This window comes from Arvicanthis niloticus, chromosome 9, assembly GCF_011762505.2.
Source record: "Arvicanthis niloticus isolate mArvNil1 chromosome 9, mArvNil1.pat.X, whole genome shotgun sequence".
Taxonomy (NCBI): Eukaryota; Metazoa; Chordata; class Mammalia; order Rodentia; family Muridae; genus Arvicanthis; species Arvicanthis niloticus.
The window spans coordinates 64254863-64270631 of NC_047666.1; the positions used below are offsets into that span (position 1 = coordinate 64254863).

Below are 15769 nucleotides of genomic sequence, written 5' to 3' on the forward strand. Positions count from 1 at the left end.
GGCTAAGGCAAGCCATAGAGAACAAGCCAGTAAGCAGCACTGCTCCATGAACTCTGCATCAGCTCCAGACTACAGACTCCAGCCCGAGCTTCCCTAAGTGATAAACTTATAGAAGTAAAATAAACCCTTTCTTTCCCAACTTTCTTCTGGTCATGGTGTTTTGTCACAGAAATAGAAATCCTAACTAAGCCAAAAACACTGGTCTAACCCAGCCCACCCAGCATAGAACCAAACCTTCTCCTTCACCTCTGGGACCTACTATGTACCATCTGCGACTATGTACCATCTACTATGTGAAACAGAGCCCCATGCCTATCAACTGATTCTGAACTGCCCAAAGCTGGATTTCGTGGCCCCTAATATGATGATTTAAAATTCTCTCCCTCTCCTAGCACTTAACACGTTGAATGATAACTGTCATTTGCCTGAAAAGAACTTGAGGACAAAAATATATGTCTGACTGGTTATCCTCTATATATTCCCAGTAACACAATGTCGGAACACTATACACATCCTGAGACATGCTTAAGCATTTATTGAGTTAAGGCATCAACTCAGGGGAACAGGCCGGTAACTACGGTTACCTTGGAAGATAGAGCCTGAAGTGTCAAGTTGAAGGTCTGGTTGGGCTACACACTGAGTTCAAGGCTTGCTTGGGCAACTCAGTAAACCTGCCTCAGTTAAGCTTTCATAAGTGGATGGACAACTAAAGACACTGAGAAGCCATGTACCTCTTGGGTAAACTGAGGCAACTAGTTGAAGCAAGTTGACAAAGGAGATTGAAGTCTGTAGGTGAAAATGAAAGCAGAGGCCGGGCGGTGGTGGCACACACCTTTAATCCCAGCATTTGGGAGGCAGAGACAGGTGGATTTCTGAGATCGAGGCCAGCCTGGTCTACAGAGTGAGTTCCAAGACAGTCAGGGCTACACAGAGAAACCCTGTCTCAAAAAAACCAAAAAAAAAAAAAAGCAGAAAACTGAACCAAACCCGAATCCAGCCACACCCCTTCCTAAGCCTCCATGGAAGGTACTTACATACACTGGTTGTTTCACTGTCTTAAAGCCCAAAGAAACAAGAGGCACAGCAAGAAACCAACGATAATCTGGAAGAAGAAATGAGAACCTGTTCTGAGAATGTCTACATAATGTTTACAATGAAAATAATGTAACAAATACAGCACTGGGGGGCTCTGGACTCAATAAATAAACAATTAAAAAGGGAGCTGGGTTGAAATGGCGCATAAATCAACAGAAGACAGACAGACAGACTGACAGACAAAAGGGGCTAGGTTGTGATGCTCATAAATAAATAGCTAAATAGGGGCCTGGGTTGTAAGGACACACACTTTGATTCCAGAACTTAAGAAGCAGAAACAGAATCTCTGAGCTCCAGGCCAGCCTAGTCCACACAGTCTAGCTCACCTGCTTCAGCAAAGGGTTTGGGGGAGCTTCCTGAGTATGGATGCAAAGTGGCAGCTGCCTCACCTTCCTACCACCATGCCTTCCCTACCACAGTGAACTGTAGTCCCACAAAACATCAGCCAAAATGACCTCCTCGCGGAGGGGCTTCTTGCCAGACATTCAGTCTTAGCAGTGAGACCAGAAGTCGGTACAGCTCTTCCTGTCCACATCTCTCGTGCCCTCCAAGCTCTTCTACTACCCACTGCCCAGTCCAGTGCTGCCTCTACCTCCTCCGGTACTAGGCAGCATTTCACCTCTCCAGACACAGGTCTGTCTCAGTCTGTTCAGCTTGTCACAATAAAATACCAGACTCAATGGCTTAAAATCCCAAATTATATTTTCTCACAGTTCTGGTGGCTGGAAAATCCAAGGCCATGTGTCAGCAGGCTGTGGTGAGCCTCTCTTTCTGGCTTGTAGATGGCCATCTTCTTCCTGTGTCCACAGGTGCCTACTTCAGTGTGCACACAGAGAGTTCCTCTCCTGGTGAGACCACCAATCCCATCAACTACTTCCTAACCCTTACAAGGTCATGCAGCCTCAATAACCTCCAAATCCTTTGCCCACACATCAGGAGTTAAAGCTTCAACATAAAAAGAACTAGCAGGTGGTAAGTTTTATATTATATACTGCATATCATAATTTTAAAAACAAAGTGGAAATTAATACAGATTTCTAGATGGCACAATCAAAAGGAGATACAGGGAAACACCAAAACTGCTAACAAATGCCAGCCAAACAAAGGAATACTACCCAGCTATACAAGCAAACAAATCCCTAAGAGCCAGGGACAAAGCCTGAACGCATTTAAGGGAAAGAAGTCAATTTTGAAAATGATACAATTACCAAGCCAGTAAAAAGATCAGTGGTTTGCAGGTGTCCAGGATGGGGACAGGAAGGATTTGTAGAACTCAAGGGACTTGCTAGAATCTTGCCAAGTTCACTGAATTACTGCAGATTTACTACGGTTTAAACTTGAAGTCTCTGGCCCTGAAGTACATGCTCTGGGAAAAGCATGATCACTGCCTTCGGCAGCTGCAGGGAAATAAAGCTGTACAGCCTCCCCCCAAACCCCCGCCACAGCATTTAACTAGACCCTCATCTCCCAAAAGCAGAAAGGACTCTTGCTGGTGATGAAATTAAAACCCTAAAGGGGAAAGCAACTGAACAGGAAAGAGGACTCTGTCTGGGGGCTCTGAGGGCACTGCCCGCTGATGCTCAGCTCAAACTGGGTTAAGTCACCAGCAGGCCTTTCTTCCAGGAAGAAAGATACATACTTGCAAAGTGATTGAGGAACCTGTCCTCCCTTCCAAACATGTCAGATGGTCGTATGATGATGGCTTCAGGAAACACACTTCTCACTTCCTTCTCTCCCACTGCCTAAACCACCAAAAATAAAAGCATTTTAAGTTCCACAGCAAGTGCACAGAGCTGCCCTCCCCCCACCCCTCAGACACTGCTTACATCGCCAAGGCCCTATTTTCATTAGGAAACCATAATTTTGGAAGATAATCATATTAGTCATAAAACACACACACACAAACACATACACGAGAAAAACCACCCCACACCCAGAACTTCTGTTGAGGTTCTTTGTTGCAGGATATTTGATCACACTAATAATCCCAAGATTATATATACTGGGAAAACATGTCTCTAGTTGTGGTGTGGCTAAGCTTTAGTACACACCTTTAGTCTAAGAGTGTTGCTGGATATTTGATTACATTATGAGATTCTGTGCTGGAAAAACCTGTTTCTAGTAATGGTTTGGCTCAGCCCTAGCACACACCTTTAATCTAAGTAAGAGCTTTCTGTTTATTGTAAACATGATTAAATAAACCATACATGAGGTGGAGCAAGCAACCAGTTGACAGGAAGTGAACACAGGAAAAGACCATAGAGATTGGGAGGAAGTCAGGAGAATGGATAGAGAGATACACAGGAAGTATATTTCTGGAGAGACATTCAGTTTGAAGGCTTATTAAGACAGTGTGGAGAAGGAGAAGGAGAAGGAGAAGGAGAAGGAGAAGGAGAAGGAGAAGGAGAAGGAGAAGGAGAAGGAGAAGGAGAAGGAGAAGGAGAAGGAGAAGGAGAAGGAGAAGGAGCTCTTTCCTTCTGGGATGATGGCTGAGGAAGGTCAGCTGGGGGCTTTCACTCCAGCAGCTGGCTCCCAGGTCTTCCTTTAGTAAAATGGAGCGCCTGAGATTTTGTTTTACAAACAATCGTTCTTCCTGTTCTTATGCTAGAGAACCTCATAGTACAGGGGAAACTGGAGTTTGGTTTTTCTTCCTCCCATCTACAGATTCTCTGCTTTGTGGCAGTGACCTAGCAGCCTAGCACAGGAGTCAGTGTGGTCGCAGTGGCCTCCTTCACTGTCTACAGAATCTGCCTTCTCCTCTTCACCGACTCCTTCTCTCGATGGAAACAAGGTAGAGCCTCCACCCCATAAACAACTTCAGCTTCCCTACAAACTCTCCCACTCCTGCCTCCTCTCACCCTTCCCCCAGAAGGGCCACGCTAGATAAAACTAGGCCCATCATTGCTGCGCCACCAGCAAGTGCCAGCTCGCATTTCACTCACTTTGACTCTGGATTCTGTTTCAACAACTACAATATCTGATCTGAAACTATTTTTTGTTAAGATCACTGAATCAACAGAACTGACACTCAGTTCTCTTGGCTGTTCAAAAACACGGTATCCTGTCCCACCCCTGATGCTGGATTCTGTAACACTGAACTCTTCCAGCTTCCTGTCTACCACATGAATCCACACTGCTCAGTCCTGGCTAGCTTTGGTATCTGCAAGAATCCCTCCTCTGCCACACTGGAAGCATTTGCAGCCTCTGTCCCATTCAGAGCTCTCCTCTCAGTCAGCCTGTTTATTCCCTAGGCCGTCCATACCTTCCTGTTCTTCCGCTTAACAGATTCTGTTGACTCTCAACTTCTATCTCCAGCATAGATCTGTCTTCTGAGCTCCAGGGTCATCAACCCTGGACAACTGGGACAATATTGAAACCCAAGTTCAAAATTGGACCACCTTGCATTCTCAAGTAAAACAATGCCTCTTACTCTGTGCTGAGTTTGGAATAGCCTAAAGAGAGCAGAATGAACATAAAACTGGCAAATTATCATGTGCTCTTAAGCCTTCTGAGAAGCTGGCTCTAAAGCAGGGCTCACCTCCACCCACTGAGACCCAAGCGGGTTGATGTCAAGTGTCTTTCAAAAGCCCCATTCAGTGTCGAGCTAGACCCTTGGTTCTCTAATGGGAGATGCTAAAGGTTTTGTAAAAGCATTGAGTCCTTAAGAACAGCTGGAGAATAAAGCATTTCCCACAGAGATTACTTCTGTTCTTCTCATGGTATAAAAATGCCCAGCAGTGGGATGGAGAACTCTCTGCTCTAGCTGGAACTCCACTGGGACGTGGCAAGGCTCCCCAGTCATTCTGCTGGAGAGCATGAGAGCTCAACAATGATGCTATCTGCAGCTGTTTGTCCTTGTACTTAAAAGCCTCCTTTGAGGGATGTTGTGCTCTATCCAGGACTCCAGTGTGATCAGGAATCCTGGCTGTCTTCCCAGGGTGCCCTAGTTTGATGTTACTCTTGCTTCCCTCCTCCTTTGTGCTGCCCCACTCACCCCAGCTGGACTGTGAGCACCTGAGCGGAAGACACTGACCTCTACTGCTTTTCTCTCCACTAACTGCTGTTTGCTCTTGTGCTTTTGCTTGTGTGTGCTTAATAAATTCACTCATTCAAACAAGCATGGCTTTCCTCTAGAGCATACACAAAAATAATTTTAAAAATATTGACACCCAAATAATACCCTCAAAGATTCTACTTGATTTAGTCTAGTGTACAGACAGTCTCAGTGATTCTAATATGTAAGTAAGGCTAAGAATCACTGGATGAAAGCCTAGCTCCACTCAAGTACTCCTATCTTCCCCAACAGTACCACCACACACCCACACCCATACCCACACACACATACACATATACGCACACATACGCGCGCGCACGCACACACACACACACACACACACACACACACACACACACACGGCTTAAAGAGAAGGGCTGGCCAGCTTTGCTATCTCTCCTCCTCAACCCAACATGCCTGCCCCCTTACAGCAACCCGGCCATCCAGGTGACTCAGTGCATTCTAAAGCAGCCATGCTGGGTTCACTCCTACTGTCTTTATCTCCAATGTAACATCTGGATGTATGGCTGGAAGCCAGTCCTTCGACTGTGGGAGAAAAGTCCCTGAAACAAGCCATAGGCTTGACAAATGTTGGCACCAATCATAGCTAAGATTCCCTAGTGCTGGTTTTAGATATGTGAGCCTATACATTTCCTTTATGTTTACATAAAATTTTCCTTTAAAAAAACATATTATTTAAAATTCTGTGTATATGTGTGTGTTTAGTCAGGGCTTATGCAAATGAGTGCAGTGCCAGGGAGGCCAGAAGATGGTATCAGACTCCCTTTGAACTGGAGCTACAGGCAGTGGTAAGCCGTCAAATGGTAAGTCAAATCCTCTGCAAGTACAGCACATGCTTGTAACCGCCTGGCAATCCCTACAGCCCCTTACATTCAGTTTTCTGATGGTAGCAGTTAAATGTTACTAGCTACAAGGATGGCTCACTTCCACCACCCCACTATTCCCTGCTCCTTTGGACATTTTGCTCCTCTGCAATGCTTCATGGAGCTGGGATCATTTTCCCCGGCAGACTAGAAACTTAATGTAGACTAAGATCAGGTCTGGTTGATAAACAACTGTATGCTCAGTATCTAACACAATCTGCAACATATAACTAGTGCTTAATAGTTTTCTCAATAAACACATATAAGGGGTCAAAAACCAAAAGTCATTATCAGGAACTCTGTTGTCCTTGTCAGGATGACTCAAGACAAGTTCATTGTGGCTAACGACGAATGCTGAAGAGAAGATCCAGACACTAATGAGGATGGACAAAGACACTTCAGGTCCTAGAAGTACCCTGAGCCACAGTGGCCAGTCCCTGACTCAGGGGAAGACTGCAGGAGGAAAAGATAAAGTATGCGAAGAGCATTCTCACTCGCTCTACCTATCACTCTCAGCCTTCACACTGCGCAGAAACCTGCGACTACAGAAGGCTTGAGAAGGAAAGTGGGTCCTATAACCGCGGTAGGTGACACAGGCATGTCTCCTTTGGCAGAAACCAAGCTCTACGTTTCCTGGTGTCCCCTGTGTACCTTTTATCACATCTCCCCACAACCTTAAACATCTGGAGACATGTAATATTATCTATTCATATTTGAAACCCTTCAACAAACCACTCAAACAAAATGTCCCAACATGTGTGCAGAGGCTGGACCCTTGGTTCAGGGATAAAGCTCTTGCCTATGAAAGCAAAAGTCCTGTGTTCAGTTCCCAACATCAAAAACCAAACAAACCAAAACCACAACACCAGTACACCTGTTCTAGAAGGACAACAAAAAACCATCTCACTTCTCAACACACAATGGAAAAAAGCTTCTCAAACCTGTCAAGTTCTAAGGAGCTTCCCCAGCTCATGGACCATTTGTTGAGTCCCTAACACTAACCTGGCCCCATAAACCACTGCCGAGTCCCTGACACTAACCCTGCTTCCCCAGCCCTGTGGAGTAGCTACTGAGTCCCTGACACTAACCCTGCTCTCCCAGCCCTGTGGAGCACCTGCTGAGTCCGACACTAACCCTGTTTCCCCAGCCCTGTGGAGTAGCTGCTGAGTCCCTGACACTAACCCTGCTTCCCCAGCCCTGTGGAGCACCTGCTGAGACCCTGACACTAACCCTGCTTCCCCAGCCCTGTGGAGCACCTGCTGAGTCCCTGACACTAACCCTGCTTCCCCAGCCCTGTGGAGCACCTGCTGAGTCCCTGGTACAAACCTTGCTTCTCAAGGACTTAGAAAAACTCTTCATACTGGCATTCAGGTGTGAAACATGAATGAATCTCTCAACCCCAGCTTCCTTGGATGCCTGAGCTATTGCTCGAGGAATATTCACAAAAACATCCTCAAAATCAAAGTTTCTGAAAAAACAAGGGGGTGGGAGGAAAGCAGAAAAGAATTCAAGAAGATTCACAATTTCTCAGTGTTCTATACTAGTTTGGTTTTCATGACAGTACTAGAATTTATAATAGTTAACTTTTAAAATAATAATGCCTTAACTCTAAGCCAAAAGTAATTTTTTCCTAAGGCTTCCAGGCCTGTTCATTGTTAATAACACATAGCTAAAGGCTTACTCCAAGTTATAAAACCAGCATAAAAAGTACTTTATGTTCTCAGGGAATCTTGTAACCAAGGCACTTCAAGAAAATCTGACTATTGTGGCTAGAGGGAAGCAGGGGAAGTATTGGGGCTGGAAAGGGACTCATAGAACTTTGTTTCCCTAAAGAGGAAAAAAAGATCAGTTATGGCATGGCCTGGTGACATAGACCTATAATGCTGTCTACTTGGGAAGCTGAGACAGGGGCTCACAAGTTCAAAGCTAGCCTGGGCTACAGAGTGAGCTCAAGAACAACTGTGCAAATGGGCAACTTAGTGAGACCTTAGCTCAAAATTAAGAAAAGCAGGACTAGAGATATAGCTCAGTGGTAGAACATATGCTTGACATGAGTAAGGCCCTAAGTTCGGTCCTTAGAATGGGAAAAAAGAAAGGGGAGAGAAAGAGAAAGGAAGGGAGGGAGGGAGGGAAGGGGAGGGAGGGGGAAGTAGGAGATGGGAGGGAGGGAGGGAGGGAGGGGGAGGGAGGGGGAGGGAGGGGGGAAATAGGAGGTGGGAGGGAGGGAGGGAGGGGGGAAGTAGGAAGTGGGAGGGAGGGAGCTAAGCCACAATTCAAGTCTAACATTAGCTAAATGATAACTCTGCACAAGCCATTGCTAGTCCCTACAGGAGACATAAAGCTGAAAAGAACCCTGTAAGTCATCAGAGATTTTAAACTATTTAATGAAACAGAGGTACTAAAATAAATCCATATCAGACATTTAATAAATGCAGAAGGGGAAAAGGTGTAAACAAAGGGCTGTGCAAATAGAAACTTAAACACTATTTCTTTAGGTCAGTGTGGCAGCACACGCCTGTGATTACAGCACTTGCAAGGTGGAGGCAGGAGAACTGTAAGTCTAACAGGGTCACCCTGGGATACATAGGACCTGATCTCAAAAGATAATACTAGAAACCTTAAAAATATTTATTTTTTATTAACAATTCATTTTATTAACAATAAATAAACATTATTTATTAACAATCCCCATAAAGACTAAACAGCACTCAAATCAGTACTTACACCATCTTCAACTAGCTATGCGGAGTGGCAATACAAAACACTAGTGAACAGTGGGACAAACAAATCCTACGCCCTAGCTCCACTCCACGTGACAGAGTCAACACTGGTCACTGTCAAATCCACAGCACCAACACGCTGACATGATGTACCATACCGCTAACATCCACTATACTGTGCCAATGAACCTACTCACCCATTACTTGGACTGACTAAAGCGACACTGAAACTATCCCCTAGCACCAGAAGAGCCCTGTAAATGTCTTGGAGCCTTAGGACTCAGCAGAAAAGACAGGAGACTGGGACTTACCTGGTTTCCCACTCCCGCCCAATAAGATTGATGACCACGTTGCTGTGCTGCACTGCTTTCCTGATAGAGTCTTTGTCTCGAGCATCCCATTCCTACGACAGCAGAGACCAATCAGTAAAGCATACAGCACATCTCAGCACGTACAGCAGCACCCTTCCGAATCACCATCTGCGGTAGTTCAAACACGGGGCCACTTCACAGACTCCACTCATTTAACAAATGAAGCTGACTGTTCACACTTCCTGCTCACTCCCCGAACTCTTCCGAGACGAAGAAGTAAAAGTATATGTCACTCATGATATTAAACACTACAAAAGAGGCAGGTCATGTTTAATGGTATATATTTAGTGGGCCATCCTTGGTCTTCTGACGACCAAGCTGACATCCATCTCACTAAGTAGCCACCGATGGAGGTGCAGTAATTCTGTGCCCAGTGTATAAAGAATCGAGGATGACATGGGAGGTGAGCAAAGCTTCTGGGCAGCCACCAGTGGAGACAACCAAAAGGAGCAGCATTCCACTAGGGAACTCAGGGCTAGCTCCTGATTTCTCTTCAATGCTTTCCTTATTTATTTATTTATTTATTTATTTATTTATTATCTATTTATTTACACTAATTGTAGCACTAAGAATCTAACCCAGGGGTCTTCAAGCATGTATGACAAGCATGTCACTAACTGTACTACATCTCCAGCCCCTAATACTCTACAATATCAGCCCTGTTTTAAAGACACTAAATCAAGAACTGAAGATATGCAGAGATGAAAATTTCCAGGTCTTGTTGTTAGTGCTGCTTTCTGTAGGGGCTCACATAGCCAGGCTAACCCTGAATGCTTCCACCTGTCCGTTGCTAGGACTACAAGTGTGTGTCACCATGCCTGGCTCCTGTTTGTTAAGGCAGAGCCTCACTCCATCCTGAATAGCCTAATATTCACTGTATATTCCAAGCTGACCTCAAAATTATAAGAATCCTCCTGTCTCAGACTCCCAAATGATGGGATTGCAGGAATGAGCCATCGCATCTGGGACAATTTTCATTTTAGTATAGAAAATTCTGTTCTTTTTTTCCCCCTGAGATTACTTATTTTATAGTAACAGTACAAAAGTTTATGAGTTGAGCTGAAATCCTACATGGTTTATAATCAGCTCATCATTCACTGGTCAAACAGAGCCCATACAATGTAACCATGTCCTTGCAGGCTCTCTTTAGTTCTCTGGGAACCCCTAGCCTAAGGAGACTAAGGATTGAAGAAAAATAAGAGGGAATGCTAAGAGAGGACTGTGCACAGCTAACTTCATATAAACTAAGCCAAATTCTTAGACTTCCTCCTTGTGATTCTGTCCCCTTAGAACCCTCCCACAATGCACACATATAATCCTAAATGTACTTTTGGTATCTTCTACTAACCACAATTAAAGAGTAAACATAAAATCAAGACAAGTTCATGTTCATATTTTATTACTCCCAATATACCACATATATTTCCATATGTAATAACTATAAACAAAAATATTAGCATACTAATATAATTTTTCATGCAGTCTTTGGAATCTGTATTTTTATCTTATAGTACATAGCAATTCAGACTAGCCACAATTCAAGTGCTCTACAGCTACACATGGCTAATGTCTACCACGCAGAAGCACGTGTCTAGAGTAGGGTTAGTAAACCAGAGGCTACAGGCCGTATCTGGCTACAATCTATAACGTAACACTGGAGCAGAGCCACATCCATTCACTCACATACTGTCTACGACTGCTTTAGGGCCACAGGGTAGAGCTCAGCGGCTCTGACAAAGATTCTATGATCTGAAAACTGTAAATAATCATTATCTAGTGCTTTACAGAAAAGGTTTGCTGACCACCAGAGTAGGTGGTCAAGCTAAGACAGGAGGAGACAGTTGGTCCACTCTGGGGTTAAACTACTGCTTTATTATACTTCCTCTTATCCCTAACAATGACCTCAGAAATTACATTAACATCATAAAGTCTTACCAGAAAGATAAGCTGGCCCAGGTCACCCATTAGACGAAGGTGCATGGTGTCATAGACATCACACCGATACGGTATGATCACTTGTGACCCCATTCGTCCTAAAAGATGGAGTGAAACAAAGATCAACATCAATATGGTTATGTCACACAACAGTGACTTAGAAAACATTAAATTCCAATATGATAGATGAATTAACTTAATGCTTAAAACAAAGTGTATTCCGGCATACTAAAGATGCCATAACCTCACATATTATTCCCCATATACTTATTTAGAACACTTATTTATTCCCATAATAAATGTATTCATTTCCATAATAATATCCTATAGAGGAAGCATGAATGTCCTCACAATGCCAAGGCAGATAAAATTTATATAAATCTAAGATAGAAGTAACTTATAATATGGTTAAAACAAAAACACATGGCTTGCAGTCTCAAGTCAGACAATCGTAGTCCAAGACATGAAGCACACTGAACTAAAAGAACTTGACTTACCAAGATGGTTGACAACGTATCGACCCAGGAATCCCGTTGCTCCGAACACAGTGGCCACAACTCCACTGACAGATGAGCGGCCACCTTTCCCATGAGGTATTACAGCATGGTGAAGCTGGCGATGGGAGGAGCCACAGAACACAGATGCTGCAGTAATGGCAGGACCTTCGGGGAAACACCAGAGCCAGCAAACATGGCACATATTAGCATAAAAGGTTCCTAGAAACTTGTACCTTAGGGGTTTAAGTACTGGCAATAGTAAACACAAATTACTGTAGCCCAGAACCCATAGGAAGTATATAAAATTAGAAAGCAAATACCATGACCTATGGGATATATAACATCAAGCCATATTATCACAAGAAAGGATTTCTGGGTAAAGTTTCTAGGTAAAGTATTTTGAGAAAGGTTTTAAAGCAGAATAAGCAAGACTAAAGTCCCATGAGAAACACAGAACATACCTAACTAAGTACAAGTAAGAATGAGTAAGACCAGAGTGGAGTAACAGCAAAGACTATCTGAACATGACTGAAATTTGATGGCAAGTGAGTTGAGGTAATGATGTGGTCGGAGGCAGAAGACTATTGGCATCTCAAAAGGAAAACAGGAAGAAAAAATGCTGGGAGCTGCACAGCTGGTAGGGTGCTGGCTACAAAAGCATGAAAACTGAGTGTGAATTCCTTTCACTTGTATAAAAAGAAAAAAAAAGAAAAGAAAAAAAAGAGGAAAAAGAAAAGGGGAAAACCACCCACGAATAGTGGCTAGCATGCCTTTACAATCCCAGTAACTCTCTATCACCCATGGAGAGGCTGAGAGGTGGATTCCTAAAGCTTGTTATCAGAACAACCTAGCCAAGTCAGTGACTCAGGGACTTCCAAGTTCAATGAGGGAGTCTGTCTCAAATAAATAATAGATAGATACACAGACAGACAGATAGGGTGGAGAGTGATTAAGGAAGACAGCAGACACTGACCTCTGGCCTTCACATGCACACATATTCACATGTACCCAAACACAAATATGTACACATGCCAGGGGGGCCTTCCCCAGCATGGAGGGTCACTGCTGGCAGGGCTGCCTGTAGAGGAGAGAAGAATGGGGGTGGGGGGTGTCTCACAGCTGACTGACTGACTAGCCATCAGGCCATTTCTGCTGCTCTGATTGACTAGCAACCAGGTGCTTCTTTATTTATACAAGTCTCACAGAACAAGGAAGGACTAGTGATTATCTAAGTGGTACAGCAAATATGTTTGACTTTTCATTACATGTCCAGGATTACAGTTCAGTTATAATTAGAAAATACAAACAGAACAGTTTTTATTGCTATCAGCCCTGTAACTCTGACTTAAAGAATCTAAAGAATGTCTCCACCAGGGCTGGTGAGATGGCTCAGTGGTTAAGAGCAGTGGCTGCTCTTCCAGAAGTCCTGAGTTCAATCCCAGTAACCACATAGTGGCTCATAACCATCTGTAAAGGAATCTGATGTCCTCTTCTGGTGTGTCTGAAGGCAGCTACAGTGGACTCATATACATGAAAGAAAAGAAAAGAAAAGAAAAAGAAAAAAGGAAGAAAGAAAGGAAGGAAAGAGAATGTCTCCTCTGAAGCAAACATGTTTATTATATGACAGCCTGCTTTTAGGGTAACAGTGTTTGTAGTTTTAAAGCACTCCATACAAACAGAAATTATCTGAGACGGTCTTTTGGTGAACAAAAAATACTAATACCTAACTTCTATTACTATATGTTTCATCATCTACACTATAAAGTAGGAAAAGTTTATTTTAGTCTATCTTATTTACTGATTTTTACTCCTCCAGGGGTATACCATTTACAAGCCCCCATCTTTAAACTACATTTTCAGAAAACTCTAAGAATATAATAAGGAGAAACCCTGAATCTGTAACCTATCCTCCTGGCCAGTCAGAGTTTGTCAATTGTCTCTGTTTGCCCTGCATCAATTACACTGTTTGAGTTTGCTCAGAGGCAGAGACCCCAAGAAGATTCCTGGAGTAACAGCCTCATCTAGCTATGTACTTAACTGTGCTTAGTAATCCCCAGGGCATAAAGAAGACTTCCAAATAGTGGCCAGATAAAGTTAATTTTAGGATTTTCCTAAAAAGACTCAGGAAAAGATATAGAACAAATCTCAGGAAAATGAATCATGATGCAGAAAGTCCCCAAGGATGAAACATGCAGAGACCAAAACCCAAAAACTAGAGATAGGAGGAAGGGATTGTAGCAATCGCTCAGCTTTGCTGGAACTGTCAAGCATGAGTCTTGCCATTTCCAGTGGATATGGTTTGCCATACACATATATACTCTCTTACCTTAAATAAATACACATACAGGAAACAAGATAAACAAAAGTACAGTATAGATGTCAAAAAAAAAACACTGAAAAGCAATCTTTGGTGAGGGGGCACCACCTCACCATAGGGCAACGGGCTGGCTTTAGCTAACACTGTTAAAAACTTTTTTGAGAGAGTATCATTTTATAACCAGGTTACCCTAGAACTCCCTATGTAGCCTGAACTGCCTTGGAACCCACATTGATCCTCCTGCCTCCCCTGCCTCCGTGTCTCAAGTACTGAGGTTACAGGTGTGAGCTACCATGCCTTTCTGTTTTACAATCCTATCTAATGCTTCTTTGGTGTTCACCTACAGTAAATAAAAAACTGGGGCATAGGGACAGCTGACTCCCTATTTAGCAGCTGTTGGACTATCTCTTGCTCTGATTACCTGAGCAAAGACTATCAATCAACAAGCCAGCTGGCCTACCCTAATGGCAGCACCAGTGGTCCTGAATATCCCATGCATGCCTTGGGGAAACTACATGACCCAAAGCCCTACCTCAGCCAGGTTACCTGAAACAGTTTGTGCCTGATTTTTATGCTATCATGACCCAATTCTAGAAGACCCTGTAACTATTTCCAAGGTCAGAGTAGATGCACAGAGGGACGACTGTAACTGGTACTAAGGAGGATAGGCTGTCCCTTCTCTGCCTGTCTAGCATGGCTTGGCTGGAGAGTCTCCTGGGAGACACTCTTCCATGCTGTTTCCCCCTGTAGTGTAGCAAGAGGCCTAACAAAAGACTTCTTGGGAATGGCCTTGTTTTGTCGACTTTCAGAGTGTGGGCTCAGGTGGTGACACGAAGAAAGAAGCAACAGAAGTGGCAAAGAAGTGGTGATGGCTTTGGCAGTGGCATAAGGACACCTGACCCCCCCTGCTTAGCAGCTGTTGAAATTTCCTGCTCCAACTACCCTGAGCAAAAGAATCTCTTCTAAGTGATCTGACAATTTTGAGAATGACTGACATTCTGTAATGGATTTTTAAAAACACACTATGGAAAAACGTAACTGAAGCGGGCACGTTTGTGGAGTGGAGGGTGAAAGGGACCTGAAGGGTAATAACTGGATGCTTTGCTTCCCTTATTCTGCAAGAGCAAATGCATGTTTTCGATTTGAGGACTGCGAACTGATTCAATCACAACAGAAGAGTAAATAAACAATGCTGACAAATTCTAAGCGGCCCTTCGCTTTTCTTTCCACCCAGCTCCCAATTCTCCACAAACATATCTCTGCTGCAGACTCTAACGCCGCAAGCTAACACAGTCTCCATCGATGGCGAGGATTATGACTTCCATTGCGACTACTACCATGAACTCAATCGATGTCCCGCTGTCCAAGCCCCCTTTTCTCCCTAATAACTATTTCCTTTGACCTCAACCTTCCGAACAATCTCCGCACGTCTCGAGCCTTTAAGTGTCCGGATTCCCCTCGTCCCATCCAGCTACTCCAGCTCTCTGTCCCCTTCCCGAGTGCACAGTTCCACACATGAGCCAAGAGTATGAGGAAGAAAGGCTGTGTTCCCATCGCGGAATGCGGCCCCAAGACCCGGTACCCGGTGACACTTACGTGACATTGGAAGTGCTCTAACAACCCGAAAGCGGGCGGCGGCCGCCATCTTCTCCCACAATGCCTCACGGCGGATGCTTCCGCCAACTACGGCAACAACGCAGGGCCAAACGGTATCTCACCTTCCTCTCTGCGCAGACGCCAACCGGGAACGGAAGTGGCGGGTCGCTGGTTGATAAGAGAGACGAGTCGTAAAACCAGAGTAGAGGAGAGAAAAAGAAAAGGAGGGAAAGAAGGCACGGGAAAATAGAATCTCGGCTCTGCAATGGGTTGTGAAGACCATCTGATATTTCTGGGGAA

The 15769-nt window shown here is 44.1% G+C and overlaps 1 protein-coding gene across 1 annotated transcript in view; it reads right to left on the minus strand.

Moving 5' to 3' along the window:
* Ndufa9 (NADH:ubiquinone oxidoreductase subunit A9) overlaps positions 1–15598 on the minus strand; it is a 28209-nt gene extending 12611 nt beyond the window's left edge. Inside the window, exons 1-7 of the mRNA XM_034512418.1 lie at positions 15470–15598; positions 11557–11721; positions 11060–11157; positions 9065–9156; positions 7360–7501; positions 2735–2837; positions 1035–1102 (exon numbers count right to left, since the gene is read on the minus strand). Of these exons, the coding sequence (XP_034368309.1) occupies positions 1035–1102; positions 2735–2837; positions 7360–7501; positions 9065–9156; positions 11060–11157; positions 11557–11721; positions 15470–15518 (717 nt within the window). The 5' untranslated portion in view covers positions 15519–15598. The remainder of the gene's footprint in view (positions 1–1034; positions 1103–2734; positions 2838–7359; positions 7502–9064; positions 9157–11059; positions 11158–11556; positions 11722–15469) is intronic.
* Between the last annotated feature and the right edge of the window lie 171 nt (positions 15599–15769).